At 37.6% G+C, this 14,163-nt stretch overlaps 1 protein-coding gene across 1 annotated transcript; it reads left to right on the top strand.

Moving 5' to 3' along the window:
• The first annotated feature begins 3,503 nt into the window (after positions 1 to 3,503).
• LOC124287246 (nucleolin-like) lies at positions 3,504 to 12,970 on the top strand. Its single transcript, XM_046723745.1, has 5 exons — positions 3,504 to 3,661; positions 5,934 to 6,071; positions 7,809 to 7,973; positions 9,016 to 9,133; positions 10,230 to 12,970. The coding sequence occupies exons 1-5, from the start codon at positions 3,605 to 3,607 to the stop codon at positions 10,472 to 10,474; spliced, it is 723 nt and encodes a 240-aa protein (XP_046579701.1). The 5' UTR covers positions 3,504 to 3,604; the 3' UTR covers positions 10,475 to 12,970.
• Positions 12,971 to 14,163: the final 1,193 nt, after the last annotated feature.

The raw sequence follows: 14,163 nt of genomic DNA, 5'->3' as shown, positions 1-14,163 counted from the left end.
AAAGAACGCAGCAGCATATCAGACAAAATCGTTGCTTGGATTGCAAGACATACGCAGTAGTGTACGTATGTATACATTGTATACTGAACATAAAAACTAAACTTACACAGTACTCGTGTTTTACATTTTTGCGTGGAATATAGTTTGTTTGTTTATTTCTTAACGCCACACTCAGCAATATTCCAGATATGGCGGCGGTCTGTAAACCAGACAATCCAGTGATCATAGCATGAGCATCGATCTGCGCAATTGGGATACGATGACATGTGTCAGCCAAGTCAGCGAGCCTGACCACCCTGTCCCGTTAGTCGCCTCTTGCGACAAGCATGGGTTGCTGAAGACCAATTCTAACCCGAATCTTCACGGGTCGAAATATTTAGGAGAAACAGACTCGTGCTGTTTTCTCCTTTGCACATCATGGCCTAAACATCAAAACCAAACTTTTCCGGCGCGCATCGAAATGTTCCAGTTATGTAAATACGGAATTCCATCTAGTGGTAAATGCCTTAACTCACTCAAAAGGTCTCAGAGTTACAACATTCAAGACTTAATAAATGTTTTGTGGATGACACATTGAGGGCATTCCCTATTGTGATTTGTACAATATGTTCCAGGTGTTTTTGTTCCAGGCGAAGAATTGACTTGCTGCAAGATACGCTGGCTTTTTGAACACCGTGTGGTTATAACACCAAACTGATTAAAACACCCCTGCACAAGTCTCTAAGGTAATAATTCATGGTTTAATGATAATTTCTACAAAATATAAATATCCCTCAAACAGTCTCAGGTAATAATTTATAGAGTAAATGAAAAATTCTAATAAAAATATCAATATCCTTCAGACTTCAGGCGTCCTTACAGAGTATACTGTCCGCTTATCTAGACTTGCCTCTTTAAGGATAGAAGTACATTGTACATGTACTATATATCCACAGGCTTAGCATTCAGTACAGCCTTGGAGCAAGGCTACTACCAAGGTTGCCAGAACGGATTTTCTACTGTTAAATGTGCCAGACTCAGGATGTGCCAATGGATACCGACTCAGCTATTTACAGACGCTTCCATACAGCTGTAATATTGCAATGTGCGGCGTTAAACATCAAACCGACATTCCCTGGATACGATGCCATATACTGGCCATAACGACACAGCCAGCCTAAATCCCCGGTTAAAACGTTAGTTTCATTGTTGGTCAGCTTCAGTACACCTGCTTCTATGATTAAATGAGTATTCTTTAAGCGTGCAGAGTTAATTGAGTTAAATCTTTCCTTAAGCTGATTTGGGAGTAAATTCTTCGTGTTTCAATGGTGATAAGTTTTCGAACCATTGACCTGTCTCATAGGGAAACTGAAACTAATTGCTCTCAAATATTGTTTTTTTACGTATGACTGACATGACTCAAACTGAGAGACTAATCTCACTGAAGAATCCTAAAACATTAAAATGAGTGATGATATTATATACACACTTACTCCCTTGTCACCTTCAAAGGGACATTTTGTTTTCCTTCAAACCTACATACCCGTCAACATCTGAGTTAGAATTGGTCTTCAGTTACCCTTGTTTGTCCTGAGAGGCGACTAATGGGATCGGGTGGTAAGCTCACTGATTTGATTGACACATGTCATCGCGGTTGATCACTGGATTGTCTGGTCCATACTCGAGTATTTACAGACCATCGATATAGAGCTGGAATATTGCTGAGTACATGTTAGACAACAAACAAAAGCCTCTGTGTGTAACTATTAAAGCTCTGAAATCTTCTGCTGCAATGGATATATGATGCTGGAAATTGTAAAACAATACGTCAACAAATAACAGAATACAACTTATCACAGATCAAGTTCACGACTCAGTTATATGGCGGCGGTCTGTATATACTAGTAATCGAGTTTGGACCAGTCAATCCAGTGATCAACAGCATGAGCACCGATCTACGCAATGGAGATTCGATGGCAGGTGTCAACCAGATCAGCGAGTCTGGCCACCTCTCTGTTATAGTCGCTTCTTTCGACAAGCATGGGTTACTGAAGACCAGTTCTAACCCAGATCTAGACGGGTAAGGAATATTGCTCGAAATTCGGTTTCATTCTCCATGCTGTATTAAGCAGAAACCTATTGAAATAAGAGAGATACCACTGGTGAATATCAATACAATGTTACATTGACTAACAAACTTTAAATAACCATGGTAAAATATTTAATTAAACATGCATTTCCAATTCATGTTTTAATTCGAGATGGATAGCATACAACTGACTGACTGACTGAGTTTAGTTTTACGCCGCTTTTAGCAATATTCCAGCAATATCACGGCGGGGGACACCAGAAATGGGCTTAACACATTGTGCCCATGTGGGGAATCGAACCCGGGATAGCATACAATGTATCACAAGTTGATAAACACAACGGAGCACAAAATCGACACTTTTTTAAAGACAGATGTTGTCGCAGCATGTAAAGCATGAGATAATATGTAAGAAAAAATGTTGATTATCGTAGCTCTTTTGAACAAATTATCACTCTATACAGATCTGTAATATCAATAACATTTGGGTGGATGAGTGAATATGGTTTTACGCCGCTTTTAGCGGTATTCCATCAATATCACGGCGGGGGACACCAGGAGTTGGCTTCACACGTTGTACCCATGTTTGGAATCGAACCCGGGTCTTCGGCGGGTAGAGTGTTGGGACACTTCTTCACCCTCCCCAACCCTCTTCCTTGTATTCGGTTCCAAGTTATTTGTAAGCGCTTAATACAGTTTATTCCACGTTAGCAATTAACTGTAATTTTATATTGGTAATTTCTGACACATGATTTAACAACAAAGTGACTTTTACAACAAATTTAGTTAAAAATTGAGTTATCAGTGAGTGTAAAATTAAACAATTATTATGACGCAATCTGATTCCTAAAACTTGCTAAGACTTATGTTTCGTGTGTTTAACTTATACTAAAACAGTTCGTTTTAATATTCCATGAACACAATTCACAGATAGCAATATAGTTTGGTTTAAAAGAAAACGTCGGTCTAAACAATTGTATAAATACATATTTAAGGATTATTCAGAAATTATACAAAGAAAACCATTGACACTCGGCATTCACAATGAAAGTTCGAATTGTATATTTAAGGAAAAGTAACTTTAGAACAGCAAAAATGTCATTTTTGCACCAAACAAACATGTTACTGCAAGCTTGGTTACAAACAGAGACGAGATGGTGAAATCCAGTTCAGGTTTACAAAGCAAAACATTGGCTTTGATACGACTGTTTTCTGTGAAAATCGCGTTTAAAGAGCTAGAGTTTTGTTGATATGTCTTCACAAATCATCAGTAGAAAAATTCCCATACATGGTGTTTCTCGGATATATCTATTTTATTCAAAACTTTCCAATTTGCTGAGTGATGTCGATTATCATAGTCGGTTTGTGTTTTTACATTCCCGCTTCCGGGTTGCTCTCGATCCTTCTAACCAATCAAGAAGCTGGTTGCCTGACACGTGACCACGCCTTCCTGACTTGGTTGCGGCTCTCCTCGTGGAAATCGAGCATATTTCGTGCTGTATTCGGCATCTGTTTTTTGCAAAAAGACGTCTCAAAATGACCGACGCAAAGCCCTCGCTTGCTCGTGATGGAACAATGCAAGTGACTGCAAAGGTGGGTTAAAGATTTCGACCGGGAATGTCCCAAAATCGGCGTCCAAAATCGGGTGCTTTTGTTCCTTGAGACGCCATAGATTTCGACATGTTTGAGAAACCTAGTGGTGACCTACATACCCGCATTTGGCCGTCAAATCCCGAAAATTAAGAAATCAATTTGCAATATTATGATTCTTGAATAAATCATCTTTATTTCTGCAGAGTTTTGTTTCTTAGTTTTCATTCCGAGGGGTAATTTTGCTTGGACGAATTCGCAAGTTGTCAAAATTCCAATATGGCGTCTTATATGTGCAAGGTCATGTTTGTTGGTCATGTACTATCTTGCCCGGCTGTGTATTATAAAGGAAGAGCGCTGTTTTCGAAAAGTGGCTTGAAAACATTGTGCTATCACTGTTTAGACAAATGGATACGCTTGTATCCGCTGTCAACTCCCATACCAACATAAATCTATCTGAAACCAGAGTGGTCGTCATTTCAGAAATTTCTAACAGTTTTAAAAAGTAATTAGATATATATGACGACGACATTATTATATCGTGTCAAATGTTAAAGTCTGTTTTAATTAACATCTGCTACCATATAATTTAGATTGAAAACGTGCATTCGAACATCAGTGGAATATATATCTACTATGTGAAGAATACTTTTCACATAAGAGGTGGTGTTATTTATGTGATTGTAATTTGGATTTTCGACTTAAATATAGAAAATGTAGTGACTTAAGTTTCATAAAATCTATGATCTGACAAGCATACACAAAGGAATCACTTCTGTTGCAGTTAAAGTACCAATATAAGTACAACAGCTTCAAGTGAAAACATGTACTGTCAACATTAATCATTACCTCACAATTTTATTATATTTTTTGAGCATTTAGTAAAATATGTCTTTCCTCTATTTATCTTCTGATCAAATATTTGGTGTGGAAGAAGCAACAATAATACGTTTGTAAATCTTTTCATGATTTAACATAATTATTTGCACTTCAAAAGCAGGAGACACCATATGGACATAACTTGGTTGGTAAATCATTGTCACAGACTTTAGGTGTCTACAATTGAATGGCTCTTGGAAGCTTTATAAACATTTTTTGTAAGTCAGTCCCACAAATATAAAATTCTTTATGCACGATACTAGTTTTATTTTAATTAACCACAAGATTATGCATATTCTGAAGATGTTAAGTCTTCATCTGAATTTTACAACTTGACTTGTGGACAAGAGAAATCTGAATGGTGATATTTTTTCTAATGTCTTGCCTATCATTTAAATATGGGCACAAAATGTATTTTGGGGTATATTGGTTTGAACAATACTTTACTTCATAAGAGTGATTCAGCAGAAAGTAACCGCATATGAAAATAGCGTAAAACACTCGATTACCCCAATTCCTGTTCTCAGTAATTTATTCACCAAAATCCAATTAGCACTCTTATGATGTGTATTCAGTGACGTTTGTACCAGGTGTCCGGTTGGCTTTTTTTAAAGGTTTTGTGTACATTAAGATTAGAGCAAATTTTATACCAGATGTACGGGGGAAGGGCAGAGCTCTCATGGCCCCTGGTTTGTTGTCTTAGGGGTGTGGCTCAGCTTCCACAATAGACCATGGTGCATTGTGGCTATTTTTACTAAAGAGAAATGTTTTTGCCCTTGGTGAAGAAGCGTTACGCATCAGAACTTGAACGAATTGATACATGTAGTTGGCATTGTCGCTGGGAAGTACTTTTTTCGGATAACTCTTTGTTAAAGTAGGTTTGAAAGATTTTTTGTTTTGTTGTGAAACAGGTTGATGTGTTCAAATAGTGACCAGATTACTGTTTTGACTGAGCTAAGCTGAATCAGCACTTTTGTGCTTACTCGCTGGGTGTTTGAAAACACTTGACATTTTTCTATTTGAATAGGATCATACTTTGTATTGTAAAGTAAGGTTTTTTTTGTCAGTATTTTCATTTGAAACCAATTGTATTGAGAAAATAATAGTGGGCAGACTTTTCTTGCATGTCAGGGATTTATCTTGGGATATATATTTTTTCAAACTTGGTATATTTTAATGCATATATAAGCACGAAGCCTTTGTGAGACTCAAGAATACTCCAGTTCAGAGAAATATTAGTCACCACTGATGCATCTAGAGTTATAACTATAACTATAACATCAGTTTGAAAATGTTTGGTTCCAATAAGGGAATTGTATCTCGCATTGTCTTCAAAATCTTAGAAAATGGAAAATTATCAATTGTTTTCTGAAGATGATAATTGTACACATTTTAGGAAGGTATTGAATTCCTTGAGTCAGCCGGCCACGAAAAACTGCTAAAGCTTCAGGGACTGAAGGAGGACGACGACAGTGCATCTGGCTCCAACAAACCTGGGCTTCCTCGAGATAGCACCATGGCAGTGACAGCAAAGGTGAGTCTGGGGGATGGTGTGGAAGCCTTGTGGTTGAAACTTTGCTCATTACACCGAAGACCCGGGTTCAATTCCCCACATGGGTACAATATGTGAAGTTCATTTCTGGTGTCCCCAGCTGTGATATTGCTAGAATATTGCTGAAAATGGCATAAATCTAAATCTGGGAGATTTGGTGGCACAGCTTGCACCATTCATTTGAGATAACCCTAAAAAAATCATGCTAGTTTCTTGCCAACTATGGCTAAGTTGATAGGTTGATCAGCATTCTGGAGAAAATTAAAAAGCTTACAGCTACTTCTTGTTTATTGCAAACAGAGCAACATTGAAAACATTGCTTTATGCAGTAAGTAAGACGTTATCCATAAAGATGTTTACTTCGTAAGAGAATTTTTGCTTTATGCCTAGGACAAGTCAATATCCAATTATCATCCTGATGAATGGCCTGATGAATGTTGGGTCATTAGCTTTCAGAAATGAACTGTTCCCCAACTGTGCCAAAAAGACAATTGCTGCTTGTGCCTGTGCCATGTGAAACTTGTTTCAAAATACCATTGATGTAGCTACTAGCTACGAGATAACTCTTAGTGGCAAATTCAGCCAAAATTGATACTCGTATAGGCAGTCAACGTGTTAAGATGGGCTGAAATATTTTAAGTGTCATTAGAGGCCTGTGCACTGGAGCCTTCTTTGCTACATGTGCTGGTTGAAAGAGGTGAATAAATGGATGTTTAGAAAACAGCAGATTGTGCATTATCGTACCCTGATGACACAGATCGCTGAATAGTCGGGCCTTGGCTAGATTATTTTGATCACTAGATGTGCCTTTTGGGGGTTAGACCCAATTTAATTTTTGCTGTTTCCATGGAAACATGACTATGACAATGTTGTCTTGTCCAGAGCAGATCTTCCAAACTATACATGCTAGGTTCATCAAACTTGGTACATATGTCAAGCATGATCCATAGATGAAATGCCTTTTGATGGTTAGACCCAGATACAAATTTTAGTTTTTGTGGTTTCCGTGGAAACGTGACTGAGGATGAGGATGTCATCTTGTTGCATTTCCATGACAAGTTAGGCTTCAACTGAATTTTGTGGTAGTGCTCCTTTTTGGAGCAGATCTTAAAAACCTTACAATACTCCACTTCCACTTTGCTATATACACTCCAAAACATTTGACATAATCATAACTAGTAGACATATTCATAAAGAGTATTTTGCCGTTGAGGGGGATATTGATGACAAGGCCTGGAAAAAATGGGGTTCTGATTACCCGACCAACCCTTGAAATCTGGTGTCGACCCTATTTCTTTTAGTTTGTCTGAATAAAAAAAGCTCTCAGATACCATTCTTTTTTCCTCAGCACTGACAGATATTGGTCATTCTAATAGAGAAAGTCAACATGATGGCTGCATGCTTGATTGAATCAACAGTTACACATATAGATAAATGTGTTATTAGTTTGTACTTTACTTCTAAAATGTTTAAAAAATAATCCTACTTACCTACCCTAAATTTTAAAGAGGTGTAATCGGAACCACATGTTTTTTTATTTGGCTCAAGTCGGGGAAGGGAATTCGAAGAATATCCAGTTGTAAGGAAAATAGCCTCAGTGAAGCCATGAGTCAAGACAAAACAAATTACATTGTGACCTCATTATGTAATTAGTGTTGGTAGAACTGCAGGCAGTTGATGTGATGCAAGTTGTTAACTTTCTACAATGTTTTCTATCAGGAGGGTGAGCAGTTTCTGGAAGCAGCTGGGGGGACCGTTGATGCAGATGCTTTAACTCGAAGCCAGCAGAAGAAAATTGAAGAGATCCAGAGTGAAACGTCTGAAGAGCCATCCCCAAAGAAACCTAAAATTTCAAAGGAAGGAACCATGGCAGTTACAGCTAAGGTAGGAGGAACATTTTGTCTAACAAGAATGATGGCGAAAGAACATAAGGGGAGATAATTAGCAAATTATCTCCCTTGATCATAGGTCTGTGTGTGATTATGGTCATATCGGTTTCCGTGATGGAATCCTCATTGGTTTGTAAGAAAAAGAGAAATCTTTTCTAGGTTGTCAGTTCTTCGCTTAAATTCCTGTTACTCAGTATTTTCAATTGTCAAGAGAAATATTTTCTTAAACATTATCGCATGATATAAATAAACCCCCCAAAAAATGATGGAAAGGTCTTGGCAGAAATAATTCCCTTACATCTGTGGAGTTAATGATTTATCAAACTGTTAATGAATTACAACTATAATTCACAGTTGTACATTATCGATTGTGATCTATAAATGCTCGTATCATTCCAAAAATTAAAAACCTTAATTATACGTCAGAACACTTTCAAATTTCAGACTTGCCAGAAAGAATGGCCTTGTTGGCAATACTTTATTCCTTTCTAGTACATTGATTTTTATGATGATCAAGCTTAAAACTATCGCAGTATTGTTACGACAGTGCCTTGTAGTTTTGTGATAGTGAAAAGCGATCCAACATTCTATGGCTAAATAACATATTGCAGATTACAAGCTTCAGGGCTCCAGATAATTTTGCAACTTCAGGAGTATGTACTCCTTATTTAGAGTACTGAATGGAATTTAATGGTGTATCAGTAATCTTGTTTCGTTTCATGTATGTACTACAACATTGCTACTCTTGTGTAAACAGGTCAATAAACAATTAAACAAAACCTTTTCAGATAAATGTGTCTAAATGATTCCAAGACCGTACTCAATTGCTGTGGTGCGTATCTGCTATATTTTCTAAATTATTTCCTACCGTATCATGCATATTATTATCTGTACATACGCCGATACAGCCCTTATCTGGAGCCCTGAATCTTGCTATGTATGGTACGTATGTATGGGTGGATGGTAAATGTTTTCGTGAATATCTTGCTAAGTTTATCCGTGATTTAAGACATTAAGTAATCTATTTTTCATATCAGGAGGCCAAGGAACTACTAAACAATGAAAAACTCGGTGATACAAGACAAGAGACCAAGGCACGGAAAGGGCGAACACCACCCAAGAGAGAAGGCACAATGGCGAAAACAATGCAGGAAGGTTTGTCAATTTGTCGAGTGGCTCAGGGTTCTAAACCAATTCACAGTGTATTCCTATGAAAAAGTTATTTGTGCTAAAAATATAAATGTAATCTATGACATAGTAAGCAGATAAAAAGCTGTTTTGGGTAATAGATTGACAGAAATTTAGAATATTTTGAAGGCGGAGGAAAAAGTGATGAAGTGAGACCCAGTGGTTAAAGTGTTTTCTCGCCACGAAAAAGGCTGTTTTGATTCCCTATACGAGTTCAATGTGTGAAGACCATTTCTGGTGTATAGCTAAAAGTGGCATAAAACTATATTCACTCACTCCATACAATATCCTCTGATATCTGGCTTGCATTTTGGTTGACTTACACTGACCCTGGATTAATTCCTGTGGTTTCTCATGACCTCAAATTTCCTTCTCTTGAGATTTGCCGTGTTAACCTGTCTGCAGTGTGTGAAATAGTTTCAAACTTTTGCTGGCCAGTTGATCAAGCTATGCCTGAAAGTTGCCAGCCCACAAAATAATTCACTTGTCCGAAATTTGAATGTAGACAGGGTTTCATCATTAAGCTGCTACCGGGTAATACATTTTTATCAGGCCAAAATCTTGCATGATTTCAAAGTGTGTTATAACCTAACAAGTCAGAGTTATATATTTACATAATGACCCCATGAAAATTCACTGGCCAGTAACTGTGGAGATTTCCTGGCCCGCCTGGATTTCTACTAGCCACAGACTAGTGGGTTACAAACAAGCTGCAATGTAGGTATGCAATGTCAACACCATGGTGACCAGCCTGATAATGATATGTTACAAAAGAGTTTTAAGTTCTGCATTGAAAAACTGACCGGAAAACTAGACAAGTCATTCTAATGGGATGCCTTCATGGCCGTTTTAACAATCAGTGACAATTCAGTGTAGGTTAAGGGAATTGCAAGACCTGCTGGTATGGAGGATGAACACGCACATGTACAATATTCCACACAACAACTTGCACTGACGTTCTCTAATACATATTTATGGTTTGTTACAGAGAATCGTAAAATATTTGATGACATAATTGATAAAGAAAATCCAAAGTATTCAGTGTTCCGAATTTTGGTTTCAGCGAAATCATTGCTAGGCGAAGATGACCTCAGTGGTGGACGAAGGACAAGGTCAAGTGCACGAGGGGCTGCTCCATCTCCTAAACCACCAGTGAAACGGGCTGGAACGATGCAGAAGACCGCTAAAGATGGAAAGGAATTTCTGAACAGGTCAAAAAAGAGCAAGAAGGAAGATGAGGAGGAAGAAGACAAAGATGAGGAGGAGGAAGAAGACGAAGAGGAGGAGGAAGAGGAGAAGAATGAGTGAGAAGTGAAGTTAATCATTACGCAAGACATCAATCCCAGTTATCATTTTCATCAGACTGAAGAGAGCGAAAGAGAGAGAGAGACATGTGAATCATTTTATTAACAGAGCAGCCAATTTAGATGTAAACTTGAATAGATGAAGAATGTTTGTCTTTGTTTTTAGCATATTTGATCATCGTAAGTGCGAAATTCTTATTGATCGCTATTGAAAATAGAGATTTCTTAACAAATGAAAGATTTTTAGGTCTTGGTATGGATCATTTCAACCACTTTGACAAATGATTCATTTTGGAAACAAAAGTTATTGAACAAATGTACCATCTCTACATATTCCCTTATCTAGTTTCCATTGGTTCAACAGGTGAGATGCCATCTTCATACATTGTCAGAATGTATATTTAACTCATTAATGTCTGTTCTGTTTGTAAAATGAGTATTTCTCGTACAATGGTTTAACGGCAGCAATTTATAATAGATGAATATAATAATGGTATCTGTTAACGGCTTGTAGATAATGTTATCACTAATAAATCACTACACCAATGTACACAGAAACTTGTTTATTTCAATTTTTGACATGTCAATCAAATACAATGTATATGTCATCAGTCCCTGCTATGTAGATATGCATCATTCATATTGGCAGTGAGTGAAAATGGTGGCTGTAAAGCCATGGCATGTCAATTTCGATAGACACCAGTTTGAAATGAACGCCAGCATCACTGTTACCATGGTTACCATTTGTTATCATTGACTTTTTATTAGAGCATCAATGCATAAGAAATGTTCATGTGTTCCAAAATCTGCATTTGTTTCGCAAGTACAACTTGTTGACATTACCAACATGTCCTTGATGGCATTATGTACACTCATACATAAATAGGTATTTCCTTTCTAGAAAAAAAATAATTTCTCTGCTTGGGAAAAAAATTGAATTTACCCAAAGGCAGGTTAAATGAATATTTATGGATTGATGAGTTAATCGACTTTACGAATGCATAATCAAGCTCTAACTGGTTTGCATCCTGTGTTCATTGTTTGGACATTCACAGCCTCTGCCATCTTGTATTCATCCAAACTCATGGCCATTTTTACAAGCTAACATTGCTCGCAAGTTGAAAACTCTCGAACATTTAAACGATTTGTGTTGTCACAATCTTTGTATATGGATTGTTACATAGGAGTGTTAGTCTTTTATGTAGAGGAATTTGTTAATGATATAGAATAGGCAAGACTTGTATGAGCGTTGATAGATTTTGTCGAACGTTTGTGATTTTTCTTTTTTGAGGGAGGTGACTAATAGCTATCCTTTGCTTAATTTGAGCCTTTTTAGTGGTATTTATGTAATTTTCCTATGCTGATAACACAACCTGATAAAGATGGTGTTTTATTCTGATACGATACGATACCCATCTGCATGAAGATCTTGGGACAACTCCACAAGACCTTCAGTCAAGGTCATGGCTCCTATATTTTTTGTACTTGATAAATGAACTGAAACAAGAAGTTCCAAATGTTAATGAATATGGCAGCCTCAATATATTGTTGTGGATGTTTCACTCACCCCATATCCCATGGGATATTGGGCTTTTTTTCTTTCTTTGTTTCAAATCAATTTTACTCAAATCAATATGATTAGAAATAAGCGGAATCATTTCTTTAAGTCGATGTGTTAAAGGCTCATCCACCCCCACCCACCTGACATGAGAGCTGTGGGGGTTTCCTGGAATCATCCTAGCGGGATCGTTATCAGAGTAAAACATCTCTTGTCAGATTGAATAATAACCCCATGTAGTACAAGGCAACTAGAATGTGGTTTCTTTATACGAATACGAGGGGATATACTTGGTATATTTTGATGTGCAGCTGCAGTGAATTTTAACTACCAAAGACTGGAATACGAGTGATAATAACTAGAAATCATTGTTACATTGTAATACAAAATTACAATGTTGTGATCGCAAGGATTCACTTTTCCTGCAAGTGAAATAAATTTTATTTAAATTGTTGATTGTTTTCTAATTTATTCCTGCTCTATTGAGCATGACATTTCTGTAGCTTGCTGAAAATTTATGAAGTTTGTTGTGAAAATGGTCTTCTAGAAATTTTTATCAAATCAATTGAGTTAGGTATATACAAATGTTCTATCTATTGAGCAAATTTGTCATTATCAAAGCTGTGGAAAATGGCAGTTTTGTTATCTGACCTGTGTTTCTGTGGTAAATATATCTTGCATATTTTAGATTCTGCGTTTACACATTTTACTAAAGTGTTATCTATATATGCTTAAAACTTTCCTTTACTTCAATGTGATTCTTTTATCATAAGTCCATGACTGCCAATATGATCCAACTAGGACAATTCTTTAGGGTAATATGTCATCCCAGTCATAATGTCTGTGACAGCTGTCGGCCATAAGGAGGTGTTCTACTTTTGTATCAAGATGTGTATGTTTTGTGACTGAGAGCTTTGGAAATAAACATTTCTTATGTCAGTACTGGGTGTGTTTGTACTGTTTTTTTATTTCTTTTTTTGAATGGCTGATGGGATAGCATGACTGTTACAGTGCCAGCACAAGCTAATGGCACCCCTGAAGTTCCCTGTTTGAATTGGTCTTCAGCAACTCGTGCTTGTCAAGAGGCGACTGACCGGTCAAGTTTTCAGGCTCACATGACATGGTATCCCAATGGCATAGATCGATGCTCATACTGTTGATCACTGGATTGTCTCGATTATTTACAGACCGCCATCATATAGCTGGGATATTGCGGAGTGCAGCGTTAAACAACAAACAAGCTGACAAAAGTTTCAGGCACTTCTTTACACATGTGTCAAACTCCCTTCAAGGGGACTATGTGTGAAGAAGCCCTCATGTGATGTGCGATTTGGTGGTACTCAAGGAATGTGGTGTAAAGCCAAACCCTTTCTATTATACACTTATTAAATCACATTTAAGTGAGAAATGATCAAATTTACATGGATAAAAATATATCCCACCCGACCCACGCCCTCCAGACGCCTCAATGGATGACGGGTCTCATTTTTTAGCCTTCCTCAATGTATCTTTTTTTAATGAAGCTATCTTTCAGTTGTAAGATACGAGTTACACAAGACATCCCATCAATTAGTAATAGCTTTCTCCACGTGTCTTCTCGGTACCTTAAAGGGGTGGAAAGATTTATTTACATGTATATGTAATTATGTATATAGGGACATGAAGGTCAGACAAGCATGTAGCCCGTGAAGATTCGGGTTAGAATTGGTCTTCAGCAGCCCATGCTTGTAAGAGACGACTAACGGGATCGGGTGGTCAGGCTCGCTGACTTTAACACATCATGTCATCCCAACTGCGTAGGTTGATGCTCATGTTGTTGATCACTGGATTGTCTGGTGCAGACTCGATGATTTACAGACCGCCGTCATATAGCTGGAACATTGCTGAGTGTGGTGTAAAACAACAAACCAAACCAAAACCAGACAAGTGTGGTGCCACAGTGACTGGTACTCAACAGTCGCTGTCCATTCTCCCCCCACAGGATTTTCCAACTTGGGGTCAGGCTAACAGTGGCGGGGGTTCAACATATCTCTCTCTCTCTCTCTCTCTCTCTCTCTCCCCCCCCCCCCCTTTTTTTTTCCCCTTGAAAATGACGACTAAAGACCATATTGAAGTTAATGTTTTGCAAAGGCGGA

Source organism: Haliotis rubra, unplaced genomic scaffold (genome assembly GCF_003918875.1).
Source record: "Haliotis rubra isolate DU_JTF1 unplaced genomic scaffold, ASM391887v1 Scf4, whole genome shotgun sequence".
NCBI lineage: Eukaryota > Metazoa > Mollusca > Gastropoda > Lepetellida > Haliotidae > Haliotis > Haliotis rubra.
Note: the sequence above shows the minus strand (reverse complement) of the source record. Positions and strands in the feature narration are given on the sequence as shown.

What these genes read in the sequence shown, in the direction of transcription:
- LOC124287246 (XM_046723745.1), top strand. Translation starts at nt 3,605, where the DNA reads ATGACCGACGCAAAGCCCTCGCTTGCTCGTGATGGAACAATGCAAGTG. An exon ending in CCATGGCAGTTACAGCTAAG is followed by an intron (nt 7,974 to 9,015) that starts GTAGGAGGAACA and finishes TTTTCATATCAG; the next exon opens with GAGGCCAAGGAACTACTAAA. An exon ending in GGCGAAAACAATGCAGGAAG is followed by an intron (nt 9,134 to 10,229) that starts GTTTGTCAATTT and finishes TTTTGGTTTCAG; the next exon opens with CGAAATCATTGCTAGGCGAA.